This window comes from Ursus americanus, chromosome 31 (genome assembly GCF_024610735.1).
Source record: "Ursus americanus isolate L20-20 chromosome 31, mUrsAme1.1.p, whole genome shotgun sequence".
Lineage (NCBI taxonomy): Eukaryota > Metazoa > Chordata > Mammalia > Carnivora > Ursidae > Ursus > Ursus americanus.
In genome coordinates, this window is record NC_142157.1 from 17,857,771 (window position 1) to 17,871,089 (window position 13,319).

The window sequence follows — 13,319 nt, forward strand, 5'->3', positions numbered from 1 at the left end:
TAATTACATCAAAAAATAAAATACATAGGAATAAATTTAATCAAGAAGATGAAAGATCTACATACTGAAAACTGTAAGACATCAATGAAAGAAACTGAAGACACAAATATGGAAAGATATTCCATATTCATGGACTGGAATAACTAATATTGTTTAAATATCCATACTACTCAAACCACTCTACAGATTCAACACAATCCCTTATCAAAATTCCAATAGTATTTTTCACAAAAATAGAATAACCCCAAAATCTGTATGACACCACAAAAGACCCCGAATAGCCAAAGCAATCTTGAGAACAAAGGTGGAGGCTTCATACTCCCTGATTTTAAACTACATTACAAAGCTGTAATAATCAAAACAGTATGACAACGGCATAAAAACAGACACATAGATAAATGAAACACAATGAAGAGCGCCCCCCCCCAAACAAAAACCATGCAGATAGGGTCAATTTATTTACAAGGAGCCAAGAATATACAAAGGACAGTCTCTTCAATAAATGGTGTTAGGTAAACTGAACTACATATAAAAGAATGAAACTGGACCACTACCTTACACTGCATACAAAAATTAACTCAAAATGGATTGAAGACTGAATAATGTAAGACCATAAAACTCTTAAAAGAAAACACAGGCAGTAAGCGCCTCGACATCAGTCATGATATTTTGGATACGACCAAAACAAAAACAAAACAAAACAAAACAAAACCCCAAGTATAGGATACCAAACTAAAAAAGGTACTGCATAAAAAAATAATAAAATCAAATCGAATGGTACTGCATAGCAAAGGAAACCATCAACAAAATAAAAAGGCAATGCACTGAATGGGAGAAAATATTCACAAGCCTGTATCTGATAAGAGGTTAATATCCAAAATCTATTTCAAAAACTCATATAACTCAGGGCATCTGGGTGGCACAGTTGGTTAAGTGTTTGCCTTCAGCTCAGGTCATGATCTTGGGGTCCTGGGATAGAGCCTCACGTCAGGCTCCCTGCTCAGCAGGGAGTCTGCTTCTCCCTCTGCCCCTTCCCCCCACCCACCCCGGGCTCATGTTTTCTTCCATGCTCCCTCTCAAATAAATAAATAAGATCTTAAAAAAACAAAAAACAAACAAAACAAAACAAAAAAACCCTCATATAACTCAAAGGCAAGAAAACCCCCAAACAATCTTATTAAAAAATTGGCAGAGGACCTGAATGGCTATTTTTCCAAAGAAGACATGCCCAACAGGTATATGAAAGATGCTTAATATCACTAATCATCAGGGGACGCCTGGGCGTTGGTTAAGCGTCTGCCTTCAGCTCAGGTCATGACCCCAGGGTCCTCTGGAATGGAGCCTGCATCAGGCTCCCTGCTCAGCAGGGAGTCCTTCTCCCTCTCCCTCTGCCTGCTGCTCTCCCTGACTGTGCTCTCTCTCCTATCCCTCTCTCACTGTCAAGTAAATCAATAAAATTTTTAAAAGAGAAAAAAAAAAAAAAAAGACCACTAATCATCTGAGAAATGCCAATCACAACCACACTGAGATATCACCTCGTATCTATTAGAATAGCTATTATCAAAAAGTCAAGAAATAGTAAGTATTGGCCAGGATGTAGAGAAAAGGGAATCTTTTGGGAATGTATAATGGTACAGTCACTATGGAAAAGTTTGGAAGTTCCTCAATAAGGTAAAAGTTGCACTACCATATGATCCAGCAATTCCACTCTGGATATTTATCTGAAGAAAATGAAAATACTAATTTGAGAAAATATATGCATCCCATGTGCACTGTAGCATTATTGACAATTTAGCCAAGGCATGGAAATAACCTAAATGGCTATCAATGGGTGAATGGTAACAAAAATATGCTATTTATACAAACAACAGAATATTATTCAGCTATAAAAATGAACAAAATCTTGTGATTTGTGACAACGTGAATGGACCTGAAGGGCATTATGCTAAATGAAATAAGTCAGATGGAAAAGATAAATACCATATGATCTCATACATGGAATCTAAAACAAAACAAAACCCAAAATATTTCCAAGCTCATGAATATAGAGAATAGATTGGTGGCTGCCTGGGGAAACGGGAAGGAGAGAGGAAGCAAAATGGGTGAAGGAGGTCAAAAGGTATAAACGTCTAGATGTAAAATGAAGAAAGAAAATACAAAAGTCCATTATTTCATTCTTCTAGATTATGTGACCAAGAACACACAAGTATCTGAGTACACTACTGTAGTGTTTTCTCTCAGACACAATCTTGTAAAACACAAAATTTTAAAGAAAATCTGTGTTCATTTTATTAATCCCATGACATTCATTTCATTCACCCATACAGAAAAACATGACAACTGTCCCATTAAATTGACACAATCCAGTACTTTGTCAGCTAATAATGGTAGAAGATTTATGTGGCAATTCATTCACAATTGCTCCCCACAATATCTACTTTCCTTTTATTCCAAGTACACGCTTTGTTCAAACTTTCAGCGTGTCTCTAAATTCTAATAGTCCAAAATTAAAGAGTAAGATTTAACTACACAAACTGAATAAGATGTTAAAAACTCTTGTTTTTATACTTCCCCACCAAAGAATGGTAACATATTTAGTTTATTTTCAAGAATGCTTCCAATCCCTTTTTCTCTAGACATGTAAAGTTCAAGAGCTCCGTGTTATCTGGAAAATTCATTATCTGAGACTCTGAAGTTCCAGGTTACACAGAGGAAGCAAGAATTATAAATAAATGTACTCATTAATAAAATAGTAATTTGTAAAATGGGTTTCCCATCTTGACCACCAACATCCTCAGAATCAATACAAGTGTCTATGTCTGCTCATCATGCCATTAGTCTCTTGCTAGCTATAGATTTGTAAGCATCTGACAATATAATCCAAACACAACACAAACTGACTACATTAAACCACATTACCAAAATACGCGAGATTTCATAAAGTTAATGAAAATGTGCTAGAAACTTCTGGTATCACATAAACTATCTTGAACAGATAAATAACGGAAAACAATCAAGAAAGACACTAAGTTCAATTTTTTTTGATCACTAAAGTATTAAAGATGGTTCTTTAAAACTGAAGAAACACTCAAGAATTTCTGCAAAAATGACTTTCATTATAATTATATTGCAAAATTGAAAAAAAGCTAGCATTTTTGTCTCATATCCTGATTTTAGAACCCAACTCTGCAGAAAATTCAACTCCCCTATAAAAACCTGGTTCCAAACTAGACATCATCTAAAAGGCTATCTTCCATTTATTCAGTATATTAAATATAGGGGCAAAATAATAAAAGTATTCTACACACTAATTTTTTTAAATCTCCAAAACAAAATTCACATTTCAAGTTGTGGAAGAAGCAGCTAATTCCTGACATAGGTACCAATTACTAACTTCATTGAGAAAAGAGAGCTTAAAAGAACTAGAAAAACTATTTACAAAAATAGAAAAAAGACTTTCATAAAGTTAGAACAACACTATTATCATTTTGCCTTACAAAGAGACAATAAAAGCTAAACTGATGAACTATATTGACCTATTATCCTCCTGTAGGCAATCTACAAAAACTTTTCACTAGCGGGCTGAACAATTGACTCATGGCAGAGCTGGATTTCATCTTATCAATAGAACATGCAAGCTTTCAATTGGGGTTCTCTATAAAAGGCAACCTTTGTGATAAATGAACCACCAGAGAAGATTCTAATAAAACTTACCATTGTGTATTGCATTCAGCAACTCTGAGAAAGCTTTTAAGTAAGGAAAAAAGGACTTCAGGTTAAGATCATTCTCAAACACACAAAAGAAATACATAGGCATAGACTGAATCAGTGTAATAAAATCTCAGTAAGTCTATTATGTATCATTGTTTGAATCATTAAAACTGCAAGTTTGGCTCAGTTTTTACACGTATAAATTTATAAATATTGTATTTCATTTGCCAATCTATCACCTAATACATTTAAGTAAAATGTTAGATATATTGTCATAATGGTGACATTTTTTCTTAGTAATAAATATATACGTAAAATTACTTTTAAAAAGACCTTTAACAGCCTCTCTAATGTCTTTCTTGCTAAAAGTATAGATAGGATGCAACTCTATATAGGTAAATCTACCTCAACAAATTCTATACTCAGCAATATTTATTATAAAGAAAAACTTCATTTTATCATCTAACCTGATCAAACATTCTCATTTCCTAGACTTCAGTATAATAGTCTCAACATATACAATGGTCGAAGCAAGAAAGCTACCTAATGCCAATATACAAATACTGAAAAATCATATTAACATTAAGATCAGTGGAAACCAAATTCTGAAAATATTACTTCAACAGGGAACAGAAGTCACAGTTCTGCCACTAAAGCACCATATTAAAAAGCCATAAATAATTAAAATTTGGTCACAATGACTCTAATATGGATCCTGAACATAGGACAACCAGCAAGTTCTCTCTGTAGGAGAAAAAAATCGATTCAATTAAGAACCAATTGCATTTCAGAAAATTGAAATTTAGAGGTTCAGTAGTGGCATAATATAACAGAAAAAAAACACTGAAGTAGAAGTCAAAAAGCCTGGGTTACCAACCCAGTTCGACAACTTACTAGTTGTTGGACAAGCTCCATCATGCCGATACTGCATGGAAATTTCTGTTGGGAGGGAGGAGAAAGGAAATCAGCAAAGAAGTTGCCAGTGACTCAAGGATAGAAAAAGAAACAGGCCAGAAAAACAGGGAAACATTCACCTAAAAGTCTAACTGAGAAGGGCGAACAGAACGGTGGAAATAGAAATTATAAGCCAGTACCTGGGATGTGACGGGTAGAAGGACCAAGAATTCTCACAAATCTTTAAATGGGATAGTATGAGAATGTCTGTGTGTGCATGTGTGTGCAAAGAACGACGAAAAGACATAAGGGCTTACAAGTAAATATGCGAGACAAGTGTCTAAGAAAAAAAGGATTCATAGTAAGAGGGAGTATCATTAACAACACACTAATGTGTTTTATACAATTCATTAGATGAGAACAATTTATCAAAAACAACTGAATTCCATGGTCAATTAAATTACTATTAAAGTACGAAGATTATTTAGTTTATACCTGAGCAGAAATCTATGATTTATGTAACAGTATAAAACTTTTTGAACTACACTCCGCTTACTTTCTTGTACCTTTCATTTGTGGTGACGATCATGAATGAATAAACCATTACGCTTACTCTTTTGCTCCACCCAAATGAGGAGAACAAGCAGAGGATGACGTGAAGCAATAAAACACTGCTAAAAGCAAAAGCTGCTGAGAAAATGAAAAATCAATTTCTATATGACATTCCAAAGGAAAAAATTACTGATAAAACTAGGACCAAGTCTGTGACTCAAAGGACCTCGCCTGCTAATCCTGGAAACAACAGCTATTCCTTTGTGGCTAACATTGGTCCAATTTTTCTTAAAAGAAGAATATCTGGAATTACTCTGAATACTACTTAACCAAAAACATGACTTCTAGAAACCATGTGTACAACAGAGTCTTCAAGGCAACTATCACTCACAAATCTACCCATACGCTTATCTCAGAAGTCAAGTCCAATCACGGGCCCACTCCAAATGACTTGAAATAAGAAAGACAAAAGCAAGGCAGAGCAAGCCAGCACTCACTTTTAATCATTTTAATGTTTAAAAAAAAACAAATAAACATTACATTAGATACTGTTCAAGAATCAAACCTTTAGACCAGTTTAGTGTAAGTCCTTTCCAGATGGCACTCAAAACTGAGACATGGTGGGAAACTCTGCGATCTTTAATGGTCATTAATAAATTCAAGTGATATTTTAAAAGGGAGGGCTACTGAAGAGATTGACATGGTACATTACAGAGAAATGGTAACTGTTCGGAATGGTGCCAAAAAATAATCAAAGGACACTAATAATAATAGAAGGATTTTTTCAATGGGGAACAAATTGGAACATGGCTATTCTGGCCTTTGATCTGGGACTTTTGTAGAAAGACATCCTGGTACAGGGCCAGCAAATTTTCAAATCATCAAGGAAGAAAACAAAAATCAGAGGATTTTCCAAGGAAGCAAACTGAAAGATATATTCTGGTCTAGCAGCACCCAATATCCTATATGATTTTCATTTATGACCCTAGATAATCAATTTATATAAAATCATAAACCTGAGTCATTAAGATGGGTTTAAAGTATGTTCAATAACTGTATATTCTCCTTAGTCTACAATACTGTATTAGTTACTCTTGTGAGTTTATTAATCTTTATATCTTTATGATTCCCTTATTTGTTTACAGAATCAGTCTACTCCTAATTAAAATATTTTACCAAGGAAAGATGTCTCAATTTCATTTTATTAACCTACTTAGAAGTAGATATATTTCTTAACAACCAGTTCATAGTCACATGGGCTCAAGTTAAACTTTCATAACTTTCATATTTCAGAAAACAGAACAAACTTCTCTTGAATGATCTATTCATATTAATAACTCATCTCCCTGAAATCTGTAATCATGAAATACATAGGGTCAGAATCAAACAACTATGTTCCCAGAATCTCCTTTCATAGCATTTATCACCACTGAAGAATTCCATCAATGAAACAGATTGCAAGTATCTTAACTTCGAAAGGTATGACCACATTATATTAGAGAACAGAGACTAAGATTTTTAAAAAACAGGTAAACTTCAAAAGGACATAGTATGCCCAAAGAAAATAAGTTAATGCTAAATCGTCAACTACTTATCATTTAACAAATACCAGATTTTTTCCAAAGAAAATAACAAGATATTGATTTTTATGAAGAAAAAATTTCTTCATAAACTTTCACCTTAGTAAATCATAAACTCTCATAATATGGTTGAGATAAATAGGAAAAAAGAAAAGGACAAATACACTGGGGCGCCTGGGTGGCACAGCGGTTAAGCGTCTGCCTTCAGCTCAGGGCATGATCCCGGCGTTATGGGATCGAGCCCCAAGTCAGGCTCCTCCGCTATGAGCCTGCTTCTTCCTCTCCCACTCCCCCTGCTTGTGTTCCCTCTCTCGCTGGCTGTCTCTCTCTGTCAAATAAATAAATAAAATCTTTAAAAAAAAAAAAAAAGAAAAGGACAAATACAATATATCAACTCTTCCAAATGCTGTACTAATTTTCAATGTTTCAAAAATCCTACTTGTTTAAGATCTCAAAGAATATATAAGAAAGAATTCAATTAAAAGCTTAAAATAATCTATACACCAAAACTTAAAACCTTTAGTAGCCACTTAAAACAACACACTGATTTCCCATTTTGGACAAGTCACTGTAACAGTAAATCACTTATCAGGATATACTTCAACTTATTACAATAAAAATCTTAGAATCCAAACCCTTGATCAGACAAAGAATTTATAAGTGTGTTCTGGCTTTCTATTCTGACAGGACCTGAAATTCCTAGAATAAATATCTTGCTTTGTACATGCTACTATAATTTGAATATGTCATGACGGGATTTTGATTACTATTTAGTTGATGCTTCTAACAATTTTAAGACAATCACATCATAAGTACCTGATTCTACTTCTGCTGTATATCCTAGTTGTGGTAAAACTGGAGAAATTACAACAACAGTAATAGTAGCTGCCTTGCCTATTTCACAAGATTGTTCTTAGCAACAAATAAGATAGTAATTAAAAAGTTCTTTAGAAACCGTTAGATGCTCTCAAATATAAGATATTACCATTACTGCAAGCTGATGGAAGCAACGTTATTTTTTTTTTTTTCCGTCAATGAAATTCTTTTAATAGTAAGTTGCCAGAACTAAGTACAGTACAGGATACTTACTCTAAGATCAACAGCCTGTAAGTCTGATTTCTTCAGCTTTACATTCAACTTTCTATATACCCATCCTGCCCTACTTAATCAACATTACCACCAACTATCCTGCAAATTAGATTTCCCTATTAGTTTTATCCCTCAAATATAGCTTTACTTTCTTTTCTGATAATATTGTTGGACCTTCTCTGCCTACTCCAAAGTATAATTCAAATTCCAATTTCTCCGTGGTCTTTTCCAACTTAATACATCCTTAACTGGTCTGTAATACTACATGAAAAGCTTTACCAATAATTTCACTTGCAATCTAACTATAAACTCTTGGAAGTCAAGTATAAAATCACACAGGATATTACTAACTACATGATATGTTCTCAGTGATTTCTAACAGTATTCATTCATTAAAAAAAAAAAAAAAGGTGTTCAGCATTTATTACATACAAAGCACTGTGCTTGCAGTGAGGCGACAGTGATGGACATGATACACAGCCCCTAGCCTCATGAAGCTAGGATTATATAGTGTGCGTTATAGTCTAACATCATAGCCAACAAATTCTTACAAAGGTCACCTTCATCATTACTGAATTATCACCCTGTCATGAAAGCAAACAAATCTTTTGGAAAGGGCATCATGCAAAAACAATTCTTGGTAAAACAGTACATAGTACACATCTCTTCTTCCTACTTATTTATGTGGGAAGAAAATTTCCTGGTTTTACAACTGCTAAATGATTTCTCTATCTAAAATCTGTTGAAAGAAAACTCAGCATTTTCATACTAGTAGGAGATACTATTATTGCAAGTGAAATTACTGGCTCAAATTTTCTCACTGATCCCATTGCTTAAAGTATGACTGACATTATACTAGTGTGGTTGCAAACCTTCATCAGCAAACACCCCTTGACTTTTAGAGTTGAGGGTCTCTGGAATCAAGGAAAATGCATTGTTCCACCACTTAGAGCTGTGAGAATTCTGTCTCTGTTCCTTCATCTGTACAATAAGTAATAATACTCAACACTTGTCCAGTGCCTAAGACAACTGTAGTACATACTACGTTTCAACAGCAGTTAGCAATTCTTAACTTATAATTAAGAGGACATAATTCCTAAATACCTATGACATTTAGCCAGTTTCTCCCAAGTAAGAATAGACTTTTTAGCACTAAGTTTATCAATAAAGGTGTGCTCTGAACTAGTCATAAAATTTTTATTAAAATGTATAAAATTAAAGAATATATTACCTCAAATAGTTTTAAGTAACTGATCTCAGTGCACAATTATGGCTTTAACAAAACATAGAGTTTCAGTTATTTTTAAGCACACTTTTAAGGAAAAAAATCCTAGCAAGTCTAAATTCAAGTCATTTATTTCCATGAAATAATAATACTTACAGAGTTTCTCCCTAAATTTCTTTACCTAGTGGTAAGGTAAAAGGGATACAAATTCATGCTTTTCTGCCATAGATGTACCACAAACACCACCCTCTGAAAACAATAATTGTGAAAAGAACACTATTTCCCAAGGCTAAAATCTCTCTAAATCCGTAACAGGTAAGAAAATCTTTTCACAGATGTAAACCAAGACTTTAATTCCATTAATTTGAGGATGCGTATTTCAAATAGCACCCAAATGCAATTTCTGAAATTCAGTAATTTTCAGACTATGCTTATATGTATAGGATATCAGTAAGGAACTCTTCACAAAAGCAAATTCAGGCTTAATTTTCTCAGTATGTTTTTCATCTGATTACTGTGTATCTTGCTAAAAATGAGTATGAACTCAATGTTTTCTGAGTAGATTTGTCTAAATTTATTTATTTTTTTTTTACTAGGGGCTAGGGCTAGTTGCTAAGCCCCTCTGGCCTGAAAGAAAACATATGAATATACATAAAATAAATGAATATACATAAAATGTATATCCAAGTGTGCAATATACTTTTTTCCAATGGATTTATTTCTCATTACAATTTATATCATTCCCCCTCTAACACAGTGGTTGTCAACTAAGAGTGATTCTGCACCCTCCCCCAACATTTTTGTCACTCTTGGCGGGGGGGGTGAAGGGGAATTCTGGGTGCTACTGGCATCTAGTGGGTAGAGGCTGGGAATCTTGATAAATGTCCTACAATGCACAGGACAGGATTGCACAACAAGTAACTATTCCAACCAACATGTCAATAGTGCCAAGACTAAGAAATCATGGTCTAGTCTAAACCTATCCTTAATGCTTCTAATAAAAATTCCTGTCACAGTTTCCACTCATTTCTCAAAAACAAACAACTTGTCCAACAGGTCCAAGGTGGTACTGAAGCTAGCTGGGAAAAACAGAAAGAGAAACAAATCCCTGGCTGTGATCTTGGGCGCTTATTTTACCTATCCAGGTCTCAGTTTTAACAGCTGTAAAAAGGGGGAATAAATAGCCCTTACTTCATGAAACTGGTGTGGGGATTAAACAAGATAATAAATATAAAGCATTAACAGACCCTGGCACAAAGACAGCTATAGTTAGTAATTTTCACATCTGACCTTCACATATGCTCTTTTCTCCCTTAGAATGGTATTTGTTCACTTACTATAATTAATGTCTGCGTAACTATAAAAAAATCCAAAAGTCTGTATTTATAAAATACAATGAGCATTCTTCATTTAAATTGCGTTCATTATATTTCCATACCATTTCCTACCTACCCTCTCCACCAATTAATAGAACTGATAAAATCCATAATAGTTTATTTTAGCCAAAATCTCATCATTTCTACAATCAGAAATCTAAAATCAAAACAGGTGAGGTTTACAACACTTAATTAAAATCATTTACCTCAAATTCAAGATCAATTTAAAAGATAAATGTTGACATTTAGCTAATATCTAAACTGTTAAGTTTTTGTCTAAAAACATGGAACTTCAAATTTTTAAGAATTGACAATATTCATAATATAAAACATAGGTTAAAAAAGCATCCCAATGATGTGAATAACAACATATGTAATGTTAATTCATTCCTACTATAATAATGGTGAAAAACTGTGAGACATACTTGAAAACAAAACGAATATAAATCATTTCAGATATCGTCTGAAATAAAATGACTGTTAAAGTTCATATATTTAAGTCATTTTACCACTGACTGAAAAATATTCCAGATGGATAATTCAAGTAGAATTTGTGTGAGGAAGTACTGAGAAAATGAAGACTAATTAAACTTTAGAAAATGAAAGCTCAAACAAGCACCAATCAAAAACACAGTGCAAAACTATGCAAAACTCTCACACCTTAATTGTGATTTCTGATTTGGGTTTAAAATACTGTGCAGGCAAAGCAAAAACAAAAATGGGAAATTAATTTCAGGTATTTCATAAGAAATGAGTGACCAATAAACCATTTAGCCTACATTTAGTTAAGTAAACTATCAGATTATAGTGCCAAACATCCTGTCCAAACACCAAATCATCTTCCTAAGATCTTAACACATTTTTTTTTCATTAAGACAAGTACATGTCATTTAGCAACTCAACGTATTAACAAAACAATAGTTTAAAATGAATTTCCCTTTTGGGGTAAAGGAACGGTGGTGGTGGTGGTGGGGATAAGCAAGAAAAACAATGGGCAAATCCCTACCTGAACCAACTGGAGATGAGCCAACACTAAGACTTTGTAAACTTCCATTCCTGAGCAATGTAGGAGATTTCTGAAGACTAGAGCTTGTTACACTTCCTGCAGCTGATGCTACAGATGATGTTGGTGAAGCAGAAGAAACTGAGAGATGAGAAACATTCTCTTGATTTTTGTTTCCTTTAGGTCTACCAGGCCCATGCTTACTTTGTTTATTTCCTTTTCTTTTCTTTTCCTTTACAGTTTCTTCTTCTATGCCAGAAGTTTGAGCCCGCTTATATCCTGCTGTTGGAAGGCTGGAATTACCCAAATCTCCAGGTGAATTTTCAAAGCTTTTAGGCTGTGAAATAACAGCTGAGGTCGAAGGGAGACCCATTATGGAACTAAAACTATTTACCCCCCCTTCCTGGCTTCCAGACTCTCCTTTATGTACATCTTTGGTTGATGATGACTGTTGGGAGTGAGTATAACTGTCATTACGCAGATCTGAGTCTGTAAAGCTCAAGAAATCCTGGGGAGACTGTACTGAACTTCCCGAAGATGATTTTACACTGCCTGGAGTTCCTGAAAAACTGCCTGTAGTAAAATAAAAAGGGGGGGAGGGGTAGGAAAAGAAAAAAATTGGATGCAAAAGTTCCCACGAGCAGTAGAAATGATACAATCATCAAAAAGAGATGGAGAAAAAAAAACTAACTATAAAATTTAGGACATCACTATGTAACAGAATTTTAAAAGGTTATTATCGAAATCAAGTTGATCTATAAAATTATCTTCAAAAAATATGTCATTTCATAGCTATTAAACTGAATATTAACTCAAGTTGCAAGCCATTCGTTCTACAATGACCAAGATGTAAGATATGCTTTATTTAACCTACCTTTTACTATGGCAACATTCCTCAACGTTCCCCCAAATACCTGTGTATGCTTGAGGAAGGACTGAAGAACAGCAAAATCTCAAAGTTTGACCAGACTACTATGTATTCTGAATAGCTGGAAGAGCTTCCTCTTTTTTAATTACTGATGATTTGATGTAAACATTCCCAACACACACCCAGAACCAAAAGATGCTGCTTAGGTTTTAAGTTCTGAGTTTTAACTTCAAGATAATGTTAGTGAATATTATTATTCAGTTAAATCTACCCCACCAAAACATGGATTTGATAAAATAATATTGATTACATGGAACCTAATCTATATATCTAACATTCTCCCAGTCCACTACCCATGGAACTGCATAAAGAAACCAGCCACTAACATTCTTCTATTGCTTTTATGAAGTAAAATCACAGGAGAGGCACCCTCATGAATCTCCTTCACAACTGCTTGTCTCCTCACTCTTTAAAGAACATTAGTAGCCCACTACGTCACTATGAGATTAAAAGTTTTTATCTACTTGGTACAAAAACAGTATGGCTGGGATGAAACAATAGTTTGGTCCACCATCCCAATTCACCAAACTGTCTCTTCATGCTCACCAAATGAAGTGACAAGCATTTAGACTCAGTTGTGACCACACATCTATTATGTTTCATAAAACTTAAATTATATCATATTTTAACTAATGCATTTAAAAACAAAAGCTCAAAATAAAGTGTTTCATCAGAATGGAAGGGAAATTTCAAGCTAAGGGTTAAATTTTATTGCAGAGCACATTCAAAAGTAATCACACATAAATCCACCTAAGTATTTACAACAGTATTTTTTCTCACACACAAAAAAGAATTTCTTTTTAACTAAAGTCTCAAGGTTTTGAATTTTAAATTTTAAGCTTTTCTGAAATGGCTTATTAAGCAAGAACATTAATAGGTCTAAAATTTAACTCTTTGAAGATAATATCCATTTTATTCATTTACAAAATTATCTGTACCTATGTGAGCATTTTCAAGTTAT

At 33.9% G+C, this 13,319-nt stretch overlaps 1 protein-coding gene across 12 annotated transcripts in view; it reads right to left on the reverse strand.

Moving 5' to 3' along the window:
• The window catches only part of MLLT10 (MLLT10 histone lysine methyltransferase DOT1L cofactor), a 238,176-nt gene that overhangs the window by 53,111 nt on the left and 171,746 nt on the right, over nucleotides 1–13,319 (reverse strand). For 9 of the 12 annotated variants that reach the window (XM_045787333.2, XM_087857633.1, XM_045787325.2 and 6 more), the window contains 3 exons: nucleotides 11,434–12,003; nucleotides 4,606–4,650; nucleotides 3,715–3,747 (listed from right to left, as the gene is read on the reverse strand). In XM_045787333.2, coding sequence (XP_045643289.1) covers nucleotides 3,715–3,747; nucleotides 4,606–4,650; nucleotides 11,434–12,003 — 648 coding nt within the window. The remainder of the gene's footprint in view (nucleotides 1–3,714; nucleotides 3,748–4,605; nucleotides 4,651–11,433; nucleotides 12,004–13,319) is intronic. The other 3 variants (XM_045787365.2, XM_045787359.2, XM_087857632.1) reach the window with 2 other exon arrangements.